Source organism: Impatiens glandulifera, chromosome 2 (genome assembly GCF_907164915.1).
Source record: "Impatiens glandulifera chromosome 2, dImpGla2.1, whole genome shotgun sequence".
Classification (NCBI taxonomy): Eukaryota; Viridiplantae; Streptophyta; class Magnoliopsida; order Ericales; family Balsaminaceae; genus Impatiens; species Impatiens glandulifera.
This window is the reverse complement of record NC_061863.1, coordinates 18,971,618-18,990,509: the sequence shown is the minus strand read 5'-3', so window position 1 is coordinate 18,990,509 and position 18,892 is coordinate 18,971,618. Positions and strand designations below refer to the sequence as shown.

The window sequence follows — 18,892 nt, the reverse complement described above, 5'->3', positions numbered from 1 at the left end:
ATGACCACAATATCAACATGTATGGTTTAGTGTTTTGAAAATATACAACTTTATTATGTAAAATTGCTATTTATTTGATCTCTTTCTCTTATGCATACAAACTATGCACATGCCAAAATTAATGAGAACAAAATATACATCTTTATTATGTAAAATCGCTATTTATTTGATCTCTTATGCATAGAAAATATTCACATTCAGAATTGATGAGAACCATGCAGAAGACCTTGAACTTTAATATTAGCCACTATTATTACAATCAACATGATCAATATCAATAACTGTATAAACATAATATAACCTCATAATCCACATTTATTCATCACACATGTACTAAAAAGTTAAACTCAAGTTTCTCATTTAATGCATTTTAATCTCTATGCATATATAATATCTCAACTTTGTTACTCAATAGGCCCTCCAACTGTTCTTCTATTTCATGCCTTTAACCTTGAGAGAACATCCATTTCTAACTCAACAGCAATATTCTCTTTCATTAAGTTAATTTTATCTACCTCTCTTTCAGCTCTTAACCTCTCCAATTCAATTCTTGCTTCCTCTGCCATTTTGTCCAGGGCATCGATCTTCTGTCTTTCTAACAATAGCTCTTTTTCAAAAGTAGCATTTACAGCTCTCTCTCAACCTCAGCTAATAATGCATTATGTACAGTCACGGAATTCTCTACTAAAGCTTCTACGTCTATACGTGCAAGCTCTTCGTTGACTATTTCAGAAGCCTCGCTAGTTGCAAGAGCAATTGCGGCGTGTGCCTTAGTTACAGGCTTATCTGGATGGAACAGCCTGATGTAGCCTATTTTTTAAGAATATGCTCAAGAAACTAAAGTTAAATTGAAGTTAATTAAATTAAGGTTGAAAATTAAGGTATAGAGAAACTTACCAAATGCAAGAGCTATGATTCCTTGTTCTCCCGCTGCCACATCAGCAGCAATAGCAGGCCAGGCATCTGGGTTGATCTTGTTAATGTCTATGAAACCAGAAAGTTGTTGTAGGATATGTTCATAAAAGCAAAAGGAAGTAAGGTACAGCTTATTATACATAGTGAATAAAAAATATTTTTTGCTTGATGCAGCACAATGAAGTAGAGTTTAATGGAAAATTAGAATTCCCATATTTTTTTGTTTATTTTCCGTGCAGGAGGCTAACGGTTATGACACTCCACTTTAATCAATGTGTTTTAAGTAGAAATCGGATTTGAGACATCACCATTTGAGCTACCATTCATACAATAAAAGGATGTCTTCTATTTTAGTACATATATTTGTAGTGCGACTATATTTATTTTCTTGACTATCCTGGAATAGAAAAAATAATAAAAAGAAAGAAAAGCGACGAAACTATTGTTGTCAATTCAAATGTCAGCCTTTGAGGTGAAAAAAACAAGGAACTTTCATCGTCTTCCAATGAAGAAGAAAGATCATGTCTTGAGAGCTTGCTTGAGATGTGTCCAGCTTCAGCTAGGCCTAGAGAACCAAGAAACAATGATGAACAGGATAAAGAAAAATAACTCTCATATCATTTTAATAAACATCTAAAGAATTATTGCTACCTTAAATTGACGGAAAGTTAGAGTCTTTTGGTGTAACATCATCAAAAGAAAGTTCAGTAACATTCTACATTGTAGGATAAACTTTAGAAACCGTGCTCCTACAAGAAACCAAAATAAGGAGAATAATAATCTATCAAATGATAACTTCTCTTAATAACTTCTCTGCATTTACATGTATAAGACATGAAAGTGCATTTACAAAAAAAAATGATGATACCTTAAGTACTTGCGAAGCATCTAGGGCTTGTCCCAGGACATGATCAACAACTGGAGGCACCAAGACCTTTCCAGGAACTACCTACAATGCTGCAGAAACCACAGATGGAGCAAGTATGCCAGCTGAAGAAAAGGATTTACCATATTTTGAAGATTCAGAAATAGATTTGGATAATATCAACAAGAAGGTGACGAACGCAAATTTCATTTTTCGTCCCATGCAAATTGCATTTTTCGTGGGACGCAAATTACCATTTGCGTGAGACAAAAATTGAAGTTTGCGTCCCACGGAAAATGTAATTTGCGTGGGACGTCATATATAGAAAGATTCTCACACATTCATTCAGAATAACCATTCTCATTCAAACCACATTCAAACTATTTAGAAAAAAATTCACCTAAAACTCTAAAACCTTAAAACCTATCATACTGATCAGCATGCAAGTAGGGAAAAAACACGAAAACTCACTTAATGGTGAATGCTGATGCGAGGAAGCGTTCGACTTTGCTTGTCGGTCGGTCGAGGAATAATGGCGATCGATCGTTCGGAATGATCGTTCGGAGAGTCGGGGAAGGAGGATAGGAACGGTCGCCCGGGGGAAGAGGAAAAGAAGAGAAGAGAAAATCAGGGAGAAAAGAAAAAGAAAAATATGTATATTAAGGGTAAAATGGTCAAATTTTTTGAAAAAATGTTACTTTTGCATAAACTTTTTGGGCTAGGTTATTTTTAAACTAACAACCCTTTTCAGGATTATTTGATCAAATTTCCCCCATAGATGTGAGGTGTAATGCTAGTTCTCTTTTAATTCCATAAAAAAAATTAATTCTATGAATATCAGGGATGTTTCATTGGATAAAACGTTTGAGACAATTGGACAACTCATTGATCTTTTTTAAGACTTCTGTGCTCGTTAAAAAAAGAAATTTGTTTCATTATTAGTGAATTATTTTGTGTTATTTTTTTTCTAAATTTTTCTTTCAATTTTGTAATATTTTTTTCGTTGAGCTGAAATAATTTTCATTTATATCCTTTTGCATGGATTAATTTTAAAAAAAAAAAAATATATATATATATATATATATATATATATATATATATATATTACTGACACATAAGATTACGCCGGTATATGATCCATATGTTTATTCTATAGACGATTTTATTATTTTTCAATTTTACAATAATTATTTTAATACATTATAAATACTTAAACTAAATATTTAAAATCAAAATTATAAATATAAAGACCCAACTCCATATCATTCTATATATAATACTTATAATGAAATGTGGAGGGCGCAAGGCAGATTCATAGTGTTGAAATGGATTAATAGTTTAAGAAATTGAGTATGCGCATGCATTTTGCGAATACAACTTAAATTAATTAAAATAAAAAAGGAGATGAATTAGTGGTGGAGTAATTAGGTGGCCTTTCTTGATGGCCAGATAGACTTGTTTAGTCATCTAATGCAATCGGTAGCTGATCATCGATCATGATGAATGCATGTAATTGGGAAAGGGAACACGGCCGGACTCAATTTGGTAGAGATCATCTAGAAGAATCTGGAAGTGAGACTTGCAGTCTTCCGCAGTCTTGCCGCCCACGGCCATGGCAATGTTGTGCCACCTGTTGGGTGTTTCAGTATCGTAACGTGCCAAGGCCCTCTCGAAGAGCTTGTTCTCTTGGGCCGTCCATGTTGACCTTCTTGAACTCATTGAACTCGAAGCCATGATGTATATATTGAGTACTCAGACTTTGAACTCGAGAAACAGATTGATTATTATTAAAAGGATAGAGTAATTGGTGGTGTGAAGAAGTTGGATGGAATTGGGTGTTTATATAATGCTTAATTTGGAGAAGAGAATGTGGGATTCATCAGGACCTAAGCAAGTTGGTGGGTGAGAATTTCATATTCTATAATAAAAAAATGAAAAGAAATGGGGAATTAAGAAGAAGAAAAGAGCAATGACTCGCTTCCTTACAAACCACAAAATCAATAGATTCCCACAAATAAGAAATAATGGAATTAATGCAAGAGTATGTATTCTACTTTTAGAAAAGATAAAATAAACTTTAAAGTTTACCTCACTATTCAGTTTTCACGGCTAAATATTATTAAGAAAATCATCATTTTATTTAATTTTTGTAGAGTAAAAACCATCCATTAATTTTGAGAAATTGATAAAAATAAAGCATTTAAGAGTATAACCAAGTAATGATAAAAAAATATTGTATTATGTCAATTTTTTAATAAAAATGTCTTATGGTAAAATTGGTGTCTCGTCTTTTTTTTAATATTGGAGTGGTTGGTTTCTAGAATAATATTTTGTGAAGTATAATTGAGATTAATTGGGTAATGTCTAAATGTTTTGAGTACAGAGTTTAGAAGTGTGTATTAGAAAAATAATACGACTGCACTTTAATTTTTGAATAACCATCCCATCCCGATTAATTTTATATGGCTATCTTACTATAATTTTGTACTCATATTATATCATATGCATATTTGTGGCATCAAGTGCATGTACATCAGTTTAGTCAATTTTATTCCAACTGATGAAAATGAATTACCTGGCCACTTATATCCTTCTTATTCTCATTTACAATAAATATATATATATATATATATATATATATATATATATATATATATATATATATTTATATTTATGTGATGTCTAATTTATTAAATCGACCGATGATTAGATGTCACTTGTTCTATAGGTGAACCCCTTCCTCTAAAGTAAAGCTTTAGAATATTGAGGCTTCACTTTTCTTTTATTCTGATGGACATGAATTGAATATTTAGACATGTCTTTCTCTGCTGCCACAGAAACAGATTTGTAATTTTTTTTTAAATATTATCCATCTAAATAAACTTCACATTTTTGTAGTTAATATAGTTATGTTAATATTTTTTAGGACAAGCTCGAACCCTTGACGTGTTATGCATGCATAGTTAATCCTTAGGTTTTTTGACTTTAAAGTTTACCCCAAAAAAGTCTGTTTAATTTCTTATCAAGCTTAATTTTGTGATATATATTCAGTCTCTCATTGTTTGAATATTTTATATATTTTACTTAAAAAAGGGAAACAAGACTACTAATTACTAGAGTAAGTTTATTTTCATTAATTGTATATAGCGGAAACAAGTTTTGTATTTTCTTTTAAACATGTTATAAATTGAAAACGGATTTATGAAGCGGTTTTATTGGATTTATGTACAAAATATATTTTTGTATCTCAATTTTTTTAAAATTATTATAATCTTCATGTATTAGTTGCCTAGTGATTTTTAAGATAAACTGAATGTATGCATTTTGATTTATATCAATATGAGTTCTTGAACCAGAGAAAAAAAAAGATGCATGCAATGTATAATATTGTAACTATCATGGATTAAGTTGATCATTTTCTTTCAAAATTATTAATGTCTGAAAATGGTAAAAAAATATGGACAAAAATAAATAGAATTAAGTTGCTAAATTAATTATGTTAAAAAATAATAAAATAAAATAAATTTACCTACATAATTTATTTTAGCTAGCGTGGGTAAATTCCTTATATGGATGCTGGATGAAAGGTGATCTTCTGTTCATGATCTCTCTATATAAAAAATGTTCAGTAATTAATTAACATGCATAAATGGTACAGAATTTTTTTTTGTTTTTTATTTATTTATCATATAATTTAACATTATTTTATGAATCATATTCTTCAACCCATTTCATTAACATTTTATTACAAAATAAAAATACTTCTAATATTTTTTATATTTTTTTATCTTGTTAACATGTACATAAATTTTTTGAACCATTTCTTTTATTTCTTTATTTATCTTTTCTCAAACATTTCATCATTTATTCCATATCTTATATTAGTTACATTTTTTTTTCTTAAATTATTTATATTTTTTCAAGCTTTCATCTTTATAAATTTTGACCACTTATCCTTAATCAAATCCTATTATTAATATATTATTTTACTCTTATTAGTAATTGAATTATATTATTAATTTTCTTTTACTCTTATTACAAGTTGAACCATATTACTTTTTTCTAAAAATTAATATGTTTTCTTCAAATTGAATCATATTATAAATTTGTTATTATTACTCTTATTAGATTGTTGTTTATATTGAAATAGTCATTCAATAATACTTTAAAATAGAAATTTCATTGGAAAATAAAGTAAAAATGTAATAACCAAACAACGCATGAGATTTTAGAAAAACAAAGATATAGATAAAATAAATTTTCTATTTTTAAAATATAATATGAAAATTAACTCATAAGTTTTTTTAGATTCGTTTCGAAAAACTGATGAATTCAGTATGAAATTATCTACGAGCTCAATCACATATTGGGTAACGTGGTTTTATTATGCATAACGACATTAAGTACGTTATATTATGCACAACGACTTAAGTACACCCGGAAAAGACAAGTTGATGAGCTTATAATGAAGTCGAATACCGACTTTCCAAGTTCACATATTGTTGTATTATGAGTCTTGAGATTTTCTTTATTGATGTTTCGTTAGTTTTGACCTATTTTAATTTTATAGATCACAAATTCTCGGTGAATTTTTAATGTTTGTATCGAATTGATTTTTACGAATTATTATTTATTTTGTGATATTGATCACAAAAATCATGAATCATTGTGTAATATATATAATCTGCTAGTTATCCAAAATTGAAAATATTCTTAAAAGGTAGTAGAATAATTAAGTTCAACTTGACATAAACTGCAGAAATCATGCAGGCCATACACAATATAATATATATTGAAGAGGTTACTTAATTAATTAGAGTGACATTAAAATAGAATAAAAGAGTAAAAGTAGATGAATTAGAAGTGGAGGCCTTCCTTACAATGGCCACACTTGTTCTTTCGTGTATTCTTCAGAATTAAGCAAGGCTGCGGCCTTTCATGATGAATGCATGTAATTTGGAAAGGGAACACGACCAGATTCGATTTTCCATACATCTTCCAGAAGCAGTTGGAAGTGAGACTTGCAGTCTTCTGCCGTCTTGCCACCGCCCACGGCCCTTGCAATGTTGTGCCACCTGTCGGGTGTTTCGGTATCGTAATGTGCTAGAGCCCTCTCGAACACCTTGTTTTCTTGGGCCGTCCAGGTTGACCTTCTCGAACTCAATGAAGCCATATATAAATATATGAAAGAATTAAAGAGACACAAAAAGAGATATATAATGAAGCAGGTGATATTTGGTGCTTGCTGTGAATTGAAATTGGACATGGATTTAAGTGTTTATATATTGGTTTGTTTGGAAAGAAATTAAGCAAGTGGGATCGATTGAGGAACCCAAGTTGGTGGGGTCACATAGAGACTTTGATCTTTTGATTCTCTAAGCCAAAAGCTGGTAGAGAGAAAGAGAATACTTAACAAGAAATTTAAAAATGAGATGTAGAATCCAAGTGACTCGTCCCCTTAACAACCACAGAATCACCACCTTCATTCCAATATCAAAAATATTACATTTAAGCGTCGGTATCTAACATGTACTTTTTGCGGCGTATATTATTATGCGCCGGTAAAGTTAGTTTTGTTGCATGAACTCCATATCTAAAAATAGATAGATAAATGGGGTCCGGCTAGATCAAAGAAAATATAATTCTGCCTCTTTTCACTCACTAATATATATATATATATATATATATATATATATATATATATATATATATATATATATATATATATATATATATATATATTAAATTGGTGTGGTATAAAGATCTCTCCAAAGCCAAGGTTTGGACCAATTGACTCTTTATTCCATTACTTCATAAGTCGGTTTATTTATGGTCCTCCTTCTAACCTAACCAGGTTGAGCTTAATTTCCTTCTAGGTTTTCTTCTTTTCTATCTCATATATTTTTTTGTGATATTTTTATCACGACATATTATTGATTGGTTGTAGAGTTGGGAAGCGTGTATAAACGGTCGTATTCGATTCGGGCAAGTCGTGTTAGACTTTCAATATCGTATCGTATCGTGTATCAATCTTATGCGTGACGTGTCGTGTCTTGATCCAATTAAAATATTATGATTCACCTCTTTCATGTCGTGTCCACGAGTTTATTCGTGTCGTGTTGTGTCGATGCTCATTTGCATGTCTGTCATGTCGTATCTTGACACACTAATGTTAATTAATTAATTATTTATATTTATATTAAATTATATTGTTAGTAAAAATATAAAATAAGATTATTAATTTATTTTAATTTAGAAAACTTAAATGTGTTAAATATGTTATTTAAAAAATTAATTAATATGTTAAATATGTAAGGTGTGTAGATATAAATTTTAACATGTACATAGTTTTAGAAATAATAATTTGAATATCAATTATTTAAAATATTTTAAAACTTTTAAATAATTATCTGAATAAAATAAGTTAATAATTTATAAAATTAAATAATTTATTTGTTGAATGAAAATCTAAATAAATTTAGAAAGACTATTAATTTAAGAATGTTAATGTAAAAATAGAAAATGGTTAGTACTTTGGGGAAAGAAATGGGAAGTGTGGGTAATTTGAGAAAGTAGACGCGAAAAGTGGGTAGAAATTTAATGAATTTGTAATTTACATATTTAGTATTATTATATTATAATTTAATGAAAATGTGGGTAAAATTTATAATTATATATTATTATATCATCACAATTAAAATTGTTATCAAAATTTTTTAAGTTTTATTGAGATACTTTCTTATCTATTATTTTCTTATGTTTAATTTTAATTTTTATTTATGATAATTTATTTATTTTTACTACTGAATAAAAGCTTTATTAAAAAAAAACATAACTTAAAGAGTGATCAGTAAAATGACTTTTCATTTTGTTTAATTATTTTTAATTTTTAATTGATGAGAAAATATTAAGTGAAAAAAAAAAATGATAAGTTAATCAATAAAAAGTAAAAAAGAGAAAATAATAAAATTAGAGTAAATTTATATATGGTAGAGATCAGTGCAAACATATAGATGGTGCTACCGGTAGAAATTTGTGTGATTTCCGATCTTGTTGGATTTTTTTTATAATTTATGTTAATTTGATTTTTTTTTTATTATTCCTTCGTATCCAACTCCACCCGGAAATTATTGAAAAAAATATATAACTTTTCAAAAAGTAATATATGTGTGATTAAAAAAAGAAATTTGTGAGATGTCTAATTAAGTTGATCAATGATTAAATGAATCTTGTTCTCACAAGGAATACAATCTAGCTAGGTGAACCCCCTTGAAAGTATAACTTTGGAATATTTAGGGTACACACTTTTTTTCATTTATTCCAAATGATATGATTTGAATATATGAATCTCTTTCGGAGCTGTAATAGAATTAGATTTGCATTCTTTTATTTGTTTTGTATTTAAATTTTTATATTTGTTATATAGATGGTCTTATTGTATATATATAACTATATATAGGTGAAAAAAGAGAAAATTGCGTCAGAAGATATGTATGTAAACTTGTAGTGACACTTAGGAATTTAAGAATTTTAATTGACGCTTTTTAACCGCTGATTTTAGTATTTAGAAACACTTTTTAGTCTATGATTTTAGTTTTAGCGACAGATGTTAGTGCTCGATTCTTGTATTATCCACACTTTTCAACTATTAGCAATTTCAACCTTCTTTGTCAAGCTTCCTTTTACTTTAGTTTCTTTAAGTGAATTTCAGTCAAAAATATATAGTCTTAAAATTTATTTATTTTTAATAAATATTTTGTATTTTCACTTAATTTTTTATTTAAAATAAAAATTAATAATAATTGAAATTATAATTAAAATTTGATTTAAAATTTTAATAAAATTAATTATTTGATTTTTATATATAAATATAATAAATTTATAATTATTAAACTCAATGATAATTTAAAAATATTTTTAACAATTTGTTTTTTAAATTACAAATTCTAATATATTTAAATATAACATTTTTATTTATGTGTCAGTAATAATTTGTACTGACACATAAGATTACGTCGGTATATGATTAATATGCGTCGATAATAATATTTACAAACACATAAAATGCCGATATATATGTTTATTCTGTAGATGATTTTATTATTTTTAAGTTTCAATTTTACGATAATTATTTTAATATAATATAAATACATAAACTAAATATTTAAAATCAAAAATATAAATAAAAAGACCCAACTCCATATCATTTTATATATAAAACTTATAATGAAATGTGGAGCAAGATTCATAGTGTTGAAATGGATTAATAGTTTAAGAAATTGAGAATGCGCATGCACTTTGCGAATACAACTTAAATTAATTAAAATAAAAAAGGAGATGAATTAGTGGTTGGGGTAATTAGGGGCCTTTCTTGATGGTCAGACATAGTTGTTTAGCCATCTAATGCAATCGGTAGCTGATCATCGATCATGATGAATGCATGTAATTGGGAAAGGGAACACGGCCGGACTCGATTTGGTATAGATCATCTAGAAGAATCTGGAAGTGAAACTTGCAGTCTTCCGCAGTCTTGCCGCCCACGGCCATGGCAATGTTGTGCCACCTGTTGGGTGTTTCAGTATCGTAACGTGCCAAGGCCCTCTCGAAGAGCTTGTTCTCTTGGGCCGTCCATGTTGACCTTCTTAAACTCATTGAACTCGAAGCCATGATGTATATATTGAGTACTCGACTTTGAACTCGAGAAACAGATTGATTATTATTAAAAGGATAGAGTAATTGGTGGTGTGAAGAAGTTGGATGGAATTGGGTGTTTATATAATGCTTAATTTGGAGAAGAGAATGTGGGATTCATCAGGACCTATGCAAGTTGGTGGGTGAGAATTTCATATTCTATAATATAAAAAAATAAAAAGAGATAATAGGGTAAGAAGAACAAGGAATAAGTAAAGATCCGAATGACTCGTTTCCTTACCAACCACAAAATTATTAGATTTCCCACAAATAAGGGAATTATTGCAAGAGGGAAAATATATAAGATTTTAGAAAACAATAAATAGTTATAAGATTTCTTCACTATTCAGTTTTCAGTTTTAACGGCTAAATATTATTAAGAAAATCATCAACTTATTTTGAAAAATTGATAAAAAAAAAATTTAAATATTGTGAGAATGACGTGTGGATGAAAAACACTATTGTATTATAATAAGTCGTCGCAATATGTGACTTGTGGAGATTGAATTGTATCTCACATGTTTTGTATTGTCCATGTGGCTGGTATTAGAGTCTATTTTAGAATAGGGTTGAGATTCACTGGTTGAGACAACTGATATAGGTGTCTTAATTTTTGAGTAATTATTTTGATTAGGCTCAAAAGAAATTATTGTATCTTCAGATTGTTTTCGACTGAATTGTATCACTAAAAACTGTGGGAGCGTAATCATATTTCTCGAGCACATAGATGCTCGATAATACGCTAGATTACTTGATTTTGTTTTGTGGCATTTTTATTTTATTTTCTCTTATGTTATATATACTTTGTGTCCTTGTATACTTACAAAAATCTCAACATTTTATTATCATTTAACTATTTTAGAAAAAATAATAAAAATAGGGTGTTCTAGCTCAGATTTCAGCATATGTATAGTTGTGATAATCAGTGCATATACGTCGCGTTAGTGAATCGCGTTAGTGAATCGCGTTAGTGAAGTTTATTCAACTGATGAGAATAAACTTGGCCACTTATATCCTTCTTATTCTATCTTTCAATATTATATATATTTTATATGATGAAAAAAATAAAGATATTTATGTGATGTCTAATTGATGGATGATGATTAGATGTATCTTGTTCTCTAGGTAGCTAGGTGAACCCCTCCCTCTAAATGTATAGCTTTAGAATATTGAGGCTGCACTTTTTCTTTTTTTTTCTTTTATTCCAAATTATATTAATTGAATATTTAGATACACATTTCTCTGCTACCATAGAAATAGATTTTTTGAAAAAAATTATCCATCTAAAAATACTTCTCATTTTTGTAGTTGCTATATGGATGTTAATGTTTCTTTATACAAGCTCGAAGCCTCGACATTTTATGCATTATTGTCCTTGGGTTTTTAACATTAAAGTTTACACCCAAAATAGCTTACTTAATATTTTTTCATTGACTCTTGTGTTTACCAAAACGAAGTTGATGGCTTCAACACGGGCAGATCGATATGTTTATTCCCGATGAAAGAGACACGATAATATGACATTCGGGCTATACCATCACCTTATACACTTTTGTTCCGTTTTCAGCACAAATGAATTATGGGTAACAAATATATGAATCGGAGTGATGCACCCTAATTCTAATCCAATCGATTTTCTACCATAACAGGGTGTTCGTGTTCTCATCGAGCTCAATAAATTTTCAAAAATCATTACTGGCCCAACTAATAAGATCATGATTTTGTATATTCTTTGGCATTCCAAACAATCAAATACATGTATCCTCCCTATTTGCTATTTGTGTGGGTTCTTATGATGTGTTTAGTGCAACAAACATTGAATTCTCAATATTAACCGACCGACCATTAACGAGTCATCAGATTCCTTCATCGACTAAGGGTCTAATACACTTATAAATTGGCATGATAAATGTTGTTTTAAATCCGTTCCATAGAGAAACATATCATCCTCGAGAATTGAAGTCATACCAAAAGACGCCTTGATTAGGTTCAAGCTCGAGGCGCCCTCGATTCCAAGTCGACGTTTGAAGAGTTCGACGTAATAGTTTTAATTGGATTAAGAAGATGAAAGTTAGAAAATAAATATTGATACAATTACTCATGTTTTGTGAGTTTCGAGACACGTTTGGACTACCGCGACAAAAAATATGAATTGTGTTTGGTTACTTCCAAGTTGTATCCGCATTTCTTTTGGGAATTGGTGGCATAACGTAACCGAACAGAGGCTTCAATTATTTGGGAACGTGTAAGATTTAGAATATGTAAACATTTGAATGTTGTTAAAGTTTCAGTTAATTTTTTTTTAAGTGTGTGAGTTATGCTTTTTATAAAAAAATTACGTGGCTTGGAGTTTTAACCCCAAAATTTTATCCATTTGGTAGTGATCTCCACCACAAAACGGGGTTAAATTAAAAATCACACATTTTTCAAAAAATAAAATTCATCATTCATTCCAAAATTTAGATTAGTTACATTTCTTATTTTGATGCTTTCTTTACATATTTCTTTCTTAAATTATTTTATATTTTGAAACTTTCATCTTCTTGTATTGTGTAATTATTTTCTATATCTATAATCAAATACTATTAGGGTGTGTTTGATAACCCTGGAATTGGCATTGGAATTGAAATTGGAGGGTCCAATTCCAATTCTTATGTTTGTTAGATACTTTAATATTAAGAATTGGAATTGGAATTAGAATTCCAATGGAATTCAATATAGTGTAATTTGATAGTTCTCAATTCCTATCTTTTTAGGTCGGAATTATAATTCCAAATTAACACGTTTTTCATGTTTTTGACATGTTTAACACGTTTTTCACACATTAAACACGTTTGACACGTTTTTTACACGTTTAACATATTTTCATATTTTGGCACGTTTAACACGTTTTTGGCACGTTTAACACGTTTCTGGCACGTTCAACACGTTTTTGACACATTTAACACGTTTTTCATGTCCTTGACACGTCTAATACGTTTTTGACACGTTTAACATGATTTTCACGTTTTTAACACGTTTAACACGTTTTTGGCACGTTTAACACGTTTTTGTCACGTTTAACACGTTTTTGACACGTTTAACACGTTTTGACACATATAACACATTGTTCACGTCCTTGACATGTTTAACACGTTTTTGACACATTTAGCACGTTTTTCATGTCTTTGACACGTTTAACACGTTTTGACACGTTTAACACGTTTTTGACACGTTTAATATGATTTTCACGTTTTTAACACGTTTAACACGTTTTTGACACGTTTCACACGTTTTTTATATTTTGGCACATTTTGCACGTTTTGGCACGTTTAACAAGTTTTTCACATATTTAACATGTTTTTGACGCGTTTAACACGTTTTCACGTTTTTGACACATTTCACACGTTTTTTTACGTTTTTGACATGTTTAACGTGTTTTCACGTTTTTGAAACATTTAACACGTTTTTTTTACGTTTTTGACATGTTTACCACATTTTGACATGTTTTTCACGTTTTTGCACGTTTAACAAGTTTTTCACATATTTAACACGTTTTTGACACGTTTAACACGTTTTCACGTTTTTAACACAGTTAACACATTTTTTTACGTTTTTGACACGTTTACCACATTTTTGACATGTTTAACACGTTTTGGCACGTTTAACAAGTTTTTCACATATTTAACACGTTTTTGACACGTTTAACACGTTTTCACGTTTTTGACACATTTAACACGTTTTTTTTACGTTTTTGACACGTTTAACATGTTTTCACGTTTTTAACACAATTAACACTTTTTTTATGTTTTTGACACGTTTACCACATTTTTTACACGTTTAACACGTTTTTCACGTTTTTGCATGTTTAACAAGATTTTCACATGTTTGAAACGTTTAACACGTTTTTGACACGTTTTCATGTTTTTAACACGTTTAAAACGTTTTTAACACGTTTAACACGTTGTTGACACGTTTCACATGTTTTTTACGTTTTTGACACGTTTGACACATTTTTAACACATTTAACACGTTTAACACGTTTTAACACGTTTTTCACGTTTTGGCACGTTTAACAAGTTTTTCACTTATTTGACACATTTAACACATTTTTGATACGTTTAACATGTTTTTATGTTTTTGATAGGTTTAACACGTTTTAAACATATCAAAACGTGTGTAAAACATGTTAAACGTATTAAAAATGTCAAAAACATGTTAAATGTGCCAAAAATGTGTAAAACATGTGTAAAAACGTGATAACGTGTAAAAAAATGTATTAAAATGTGTAAAAAACGTGAAAACGTGTTAAAAACATGTGAAAAACATGTAAAAAACATGAAAGATGTGTGAAAAACATGAAAAACTTGTTAAAACGTGTGAAGAACGTGAAAAACGTGTTAAAACGTGTAAAAAACGTGAAAATGTGTTAAAACGTGTTAAAACATGTGAAAAACGTGTAAAACGTGAAAAATGTATTAAAACGTGTGAAAAACGTGAAAACATGAAAAACGTGTGAAAACGTGTGAAAAACGTGAAAAATGTGTGAAAAATGTGAAAAACGTGTTATAATGTGTGAAAAATGTGAAAACGTGTTAAAACGCGTAAAAAACGTGAAAATGTGTAAAAAAAACGTGTTAAAACGTGTGAAAAACGTGAAAAACGTGAAAACGTGTGAAAAACGTGAAAACGTGAAAAACGTGTGAAAAACGTGAAAAACATGTGAAAAACGTTTGAAAAACGTGAAAAACGTGAAAATGTGTGAAAAACGTGTTAAAACGTGTGAAAAATGTCAAAAACGTATTAAACGTGTCAAAACGTGAAAACATATTTTAAAAGTTAACATTTTGAACCGATATTTTATTTTACAAACATTGGAATTAGAATTGAATTACAATTCTATCATTTTCTCAAACATAGGAATTGGAATTGAATTACAATTCTATCATTTTTCCAAACATAGGTATTGAATGTTGGGCCTTTGGGTCCAGCCCAATTAGGCATTTAATAAAACAAGCAAAACCCTAAGAATGCTGCTCATTCTATCACTTCTAGAGAGAGAAGTCATTCTGGAAAGAAGAGAAGAAACAGAGGAAGAAGAAGAGAAGAATGACGTAGATCTCTTACATTTTCACCTTCAGGTTTCAATCTCTTGTTATCTTATATCTAGACTAGCTTAAGTCTGAATGAATCTGGTTTTCTCTGTTTGTATGCCTCAACTTTGGGTTTAAAGTTGAGAAGAACATTTGTATCTGTTTTTTTTGCTCATAGTGAAATTTGTTGATTGGCCCCGTGGTTTTTTACCCTCCAAGTTGAGAGGGTTTTCCACGTAAATCTGGTGTTGTTTTGTTTTGTGTTTGATCTTCTATTTTAGACTTGGATAACCTGTGCATTTACCCATCTCACATTGCTAGATTACAGTATAAAAGTAATCTTCATTTCAAAATTCCCAACAAGTGGTATCAGAGCTGTTTAGGTTTATTTTGAAGAGTGCTTTTTAGGTTGAGATGGAAGGCAATAGCACAATGATCATGTTGACAAATAATAACTGGCAGATTTGGAAATCCAAGATGGAGGATATCCTTTACTGTAAAGACTTGTATGAGCCGGTTGAAGGAGATAGTGCGAAGCCAAAAGATATGTCTGACAGTGATTGGACAAAATTGAACAGGAAAGCAGTTGGCACAATCAGACAGTGGCTTGATGATAGCGTGTACCACCATGTAGCAAGTGAAAAGAGTGCACATGAGTTGTGGAAGAAGCTGGAGTCATTGTATGAGCAGAAAACAGCAGGTAACAAAGCGTTTCTGATTCGAAAGTTAGGAAATCTGAAATTCAGAGAAGGTGCAGGTGTTACTGAGCATTTAAATGATTTCCAGAGCTTGATTAATCAATTGTCAGTGATGGATATGACCTTAGAAGATGAGTTGCAAGCTTTATTGCTCTTGGGATCATTGCCCGACAGTTGGGAGAAATTGGTTGTGACAGTCAGTAATGCAGCTCCGAATGGTGTTCTTACTATGAGTATAGTTACTAGCAGCTTGTTCAATGAGGAGACAAGAAGGAAGTCAACTAATACAAATAGTGCACAGGCCCTTGTCACAGAGAACGGGGGAAGAGCTGAATACTGACAACAATCAAGAGACCATAGCAAGTCCAGAGGCAGATCAAAATCTAAGGGAAGACAATGTTATCACTGTGGTAAAAAAGGTCACATGAAGAAAAATTGTAGAGCCTGGAAAAGACTACAGAATGAAGGCAAAAATTAGAAGAAAGATGATGAAAACAGAAATACCACAGCCACAGAAACTGCAGAGGATGTAGTTATTCTTTCTTGTGAAAAGGAACAATATCTACATGTAGAAGATCACCAAGGAGTTGAGTGGATAGTTGATACAGGTGCTTGCTATCATGCTACACCGAATAAAGAGTTCTTCACCACGTACAAGGCTGGAGATCTTGGTACAGTGAAGATGGGTAATACTAGTCACTCAAGCATTGTGGGTATTGGTGACATTTATTTGCAGACAGAACAGGGGCATCGGTTAACACTGAAAGATGTGCGGCATATTCCTGATTTGCGTCTAAATTTGATATCAGGTGATGCATTGGACAAAGATGGATTCAAGCATTATCTTGGTGGTGGTGAATGGAAACTCAGCAAAGGATCAATGATTGTAGCAAAAGTGAAGTCGTGGCACTCATTGTACAGAACACATGTGAAGGTACTCAAAGATGATCTGAATGCAGTACAAGCTGAAAGCTCTCTAAATCTGTGGCATCAACGCCTTGGCCACATGAGTGAGAAAGGGCTGCGAATTCTGGTGAGGAAGCTGCACATCCCCTCAACCAAAGATGAGGTTTTGGATCTATGCGACTATTGCCCATTTGGTAAGCAACATCGAGTCTCTTTTAGTCAGACATCAGAAAGAAAACATAATGTGTTAGACTTGATTTATTCTGATGTGTGTGGTCCTTTTAAAGTGGAGTCATTGGGTGGCAATCGATATTTTTTAACATTTATTGATGATGCGTCTAGAAAGGTGTGGGTTTATTTTATGAGAACAAAAGACCAGGTATTCAATTACTTTCAAGAGTTCCATGTCATGGTAGAAAGAGAGACAGACAGTAAGCTGAAATGTCTTCGCTCTGATAACGGGGGAGAGTATACCTCCAAGGAATTTAAAGCATACTGTACCAAATATGGTATTCGACATGAGAAGACAGTGCCTGGAACTCCGCAGCACAATGGTGTGGCTGAGAGAATGAATCGCACCATTGTAGAAAAGGTGAGATGCATGCTGAAGATGGCAAAGTTGCCAAAACAGTTTTGGGGAGAAGCAGTTCGCACAGTCTGCTATCTCATAAACAGGTCACCCTCTGTTCCTTTGAAGTTTGAAATACCAGAAAGTGTATGGTCTAAGAAGAATATTTCATACTCGCATCTAAGGGTGTTTGGATGCAAAGCATATGTGCATATTTCAAAGGAGCAAAGATCCAAGTTGGATGATAAAGCAATTCCATGTATTTTCTTTGGGTATGGAAATGAGGAATTTGGGTACAGATTATGGGACCCAGAAAAGAAGAGAATTGTTAGATGTAGAGATGTTGTGTTCTTCGAGGGTCAGAATGGGATAAATCCGGAAATCATTGAGAAGTCAAAGAGGGTTGATGAGTCCATAGAACTCATACCAATTCCTTCACATGTACAGTCAACAGTAACAGATGAAGATGAACAAAATGAAGAAGCCACTGAGGAAACCTCTGACATGAATGGTAGTAATGATGATGAGACTATTTATGGTATTCCTGAGCAGGGGGAGCAACATCGTCAAGAGGAGCCAAAAGAGTCCCCATTAAGAAGGTCTGAGAGAGAGCACCAACCTTCTAAAAGGTACCCTTCTTCAGAGTATATATTATTGACAGAAGAAGGAGAGCCAAAAAGTTTTCAAGAGGCACAAGTTCATAAAGACAAAGCTAAGTGGCAGAATGCAATGAAAGATGAGATGAAGTCATGCAAGAGATGGGCACATATGAGCTGGTGGAACTTCTTAAGGGCCGAAAGGCATTGAGAAACAAATGGGTGTTCAAGCTAAAGAGAGATGAAAATGGAGAAATTATGAAGTACAAAGCTCGACTTGTTGTAAAGGGTTTTGGACAGAAACAGGGCATCGACTTTGAGGAGATTTTCTCACCAGTGATAAAGATGACTTCCATTTGTACAGTGTTAGGTCTAGTAGCTAACTTAGACCTTGAGCTTGAGCAACTTGATGTAAAAACTGCATTTCTTCATGGTAACTTGGAGGAAGAGATGTACATGGTGCAACCAGAGGGTTTTGAAGTGAAAGAAAAGGAGAACATGGTTTGCAAATTGAAGAAGAGTCTATACGGGTTGAAACAAGCTCCGAGACAGTGGTACAAGAAATTTGACTCTTTTATGAT

General features: G+C 31.1%; 3 protein-coding genes across 3 annotated transcripts; all 3 read right to left on the bottom strand.

Annotated features, from left to right (window-relative positions):
* Window positions 1-3,274: 3,274 nt before the first annotated feature.
* Window positions 3,275-3,579, bottom strand: LOC124924457 (protein RADIALIS-like 3). The gene has a single exon (XM_047464494.1). The coding sequence runs from the start codon at window positions 3,512-3,514 to the stop codon at window positions 3,275-3,277; it is 240 nt and encodes a 79-aa protein (XP_047320450.1). The 5' UTR covers window positions 3,515-3,579.
* A 2,944-nt stretch (window positions 3,580-6,523) lies between these two features.
* LOC124927848 (protein RADIALIS-like 3) lies at window positions 6,524-7,020 on the bottom strand. Its single transcript, XM_047468330.1, has one exon. It carries the CDS (start codon window positions 6,951-6,953, stop codon window positions 6,717-6,719), a length of 237 nt encoding a protein of 78 aa, XP_047324286.1. The 5' UTR covers window positions 6,954-7,020; the 3' UTR covers window positions 6,524-6,716.
* A 3,018-nt stretch (window positions 7,021-10,038) lies between these two features.
* LOC124927814 (protein RADIALIS-like 3) lies at window positions 10,039-10,512 on the bottom strand. The gene has a single exon (XM_047468296.1). The coding sequence runs from the start codon at window positions 10,445-10,447 to the stop codon at window positions 10,208-10,210; it is 240 nt and encodes a 79-aa protein (XP_047324252.1). The 5' UTR covers window positions 10,448-10,512; the 3' UTR covers window positions 10,039-10,207.
* Between the last annotated feature and the right edge of the window lie 8,380 nt (window positions 10,513-18,892).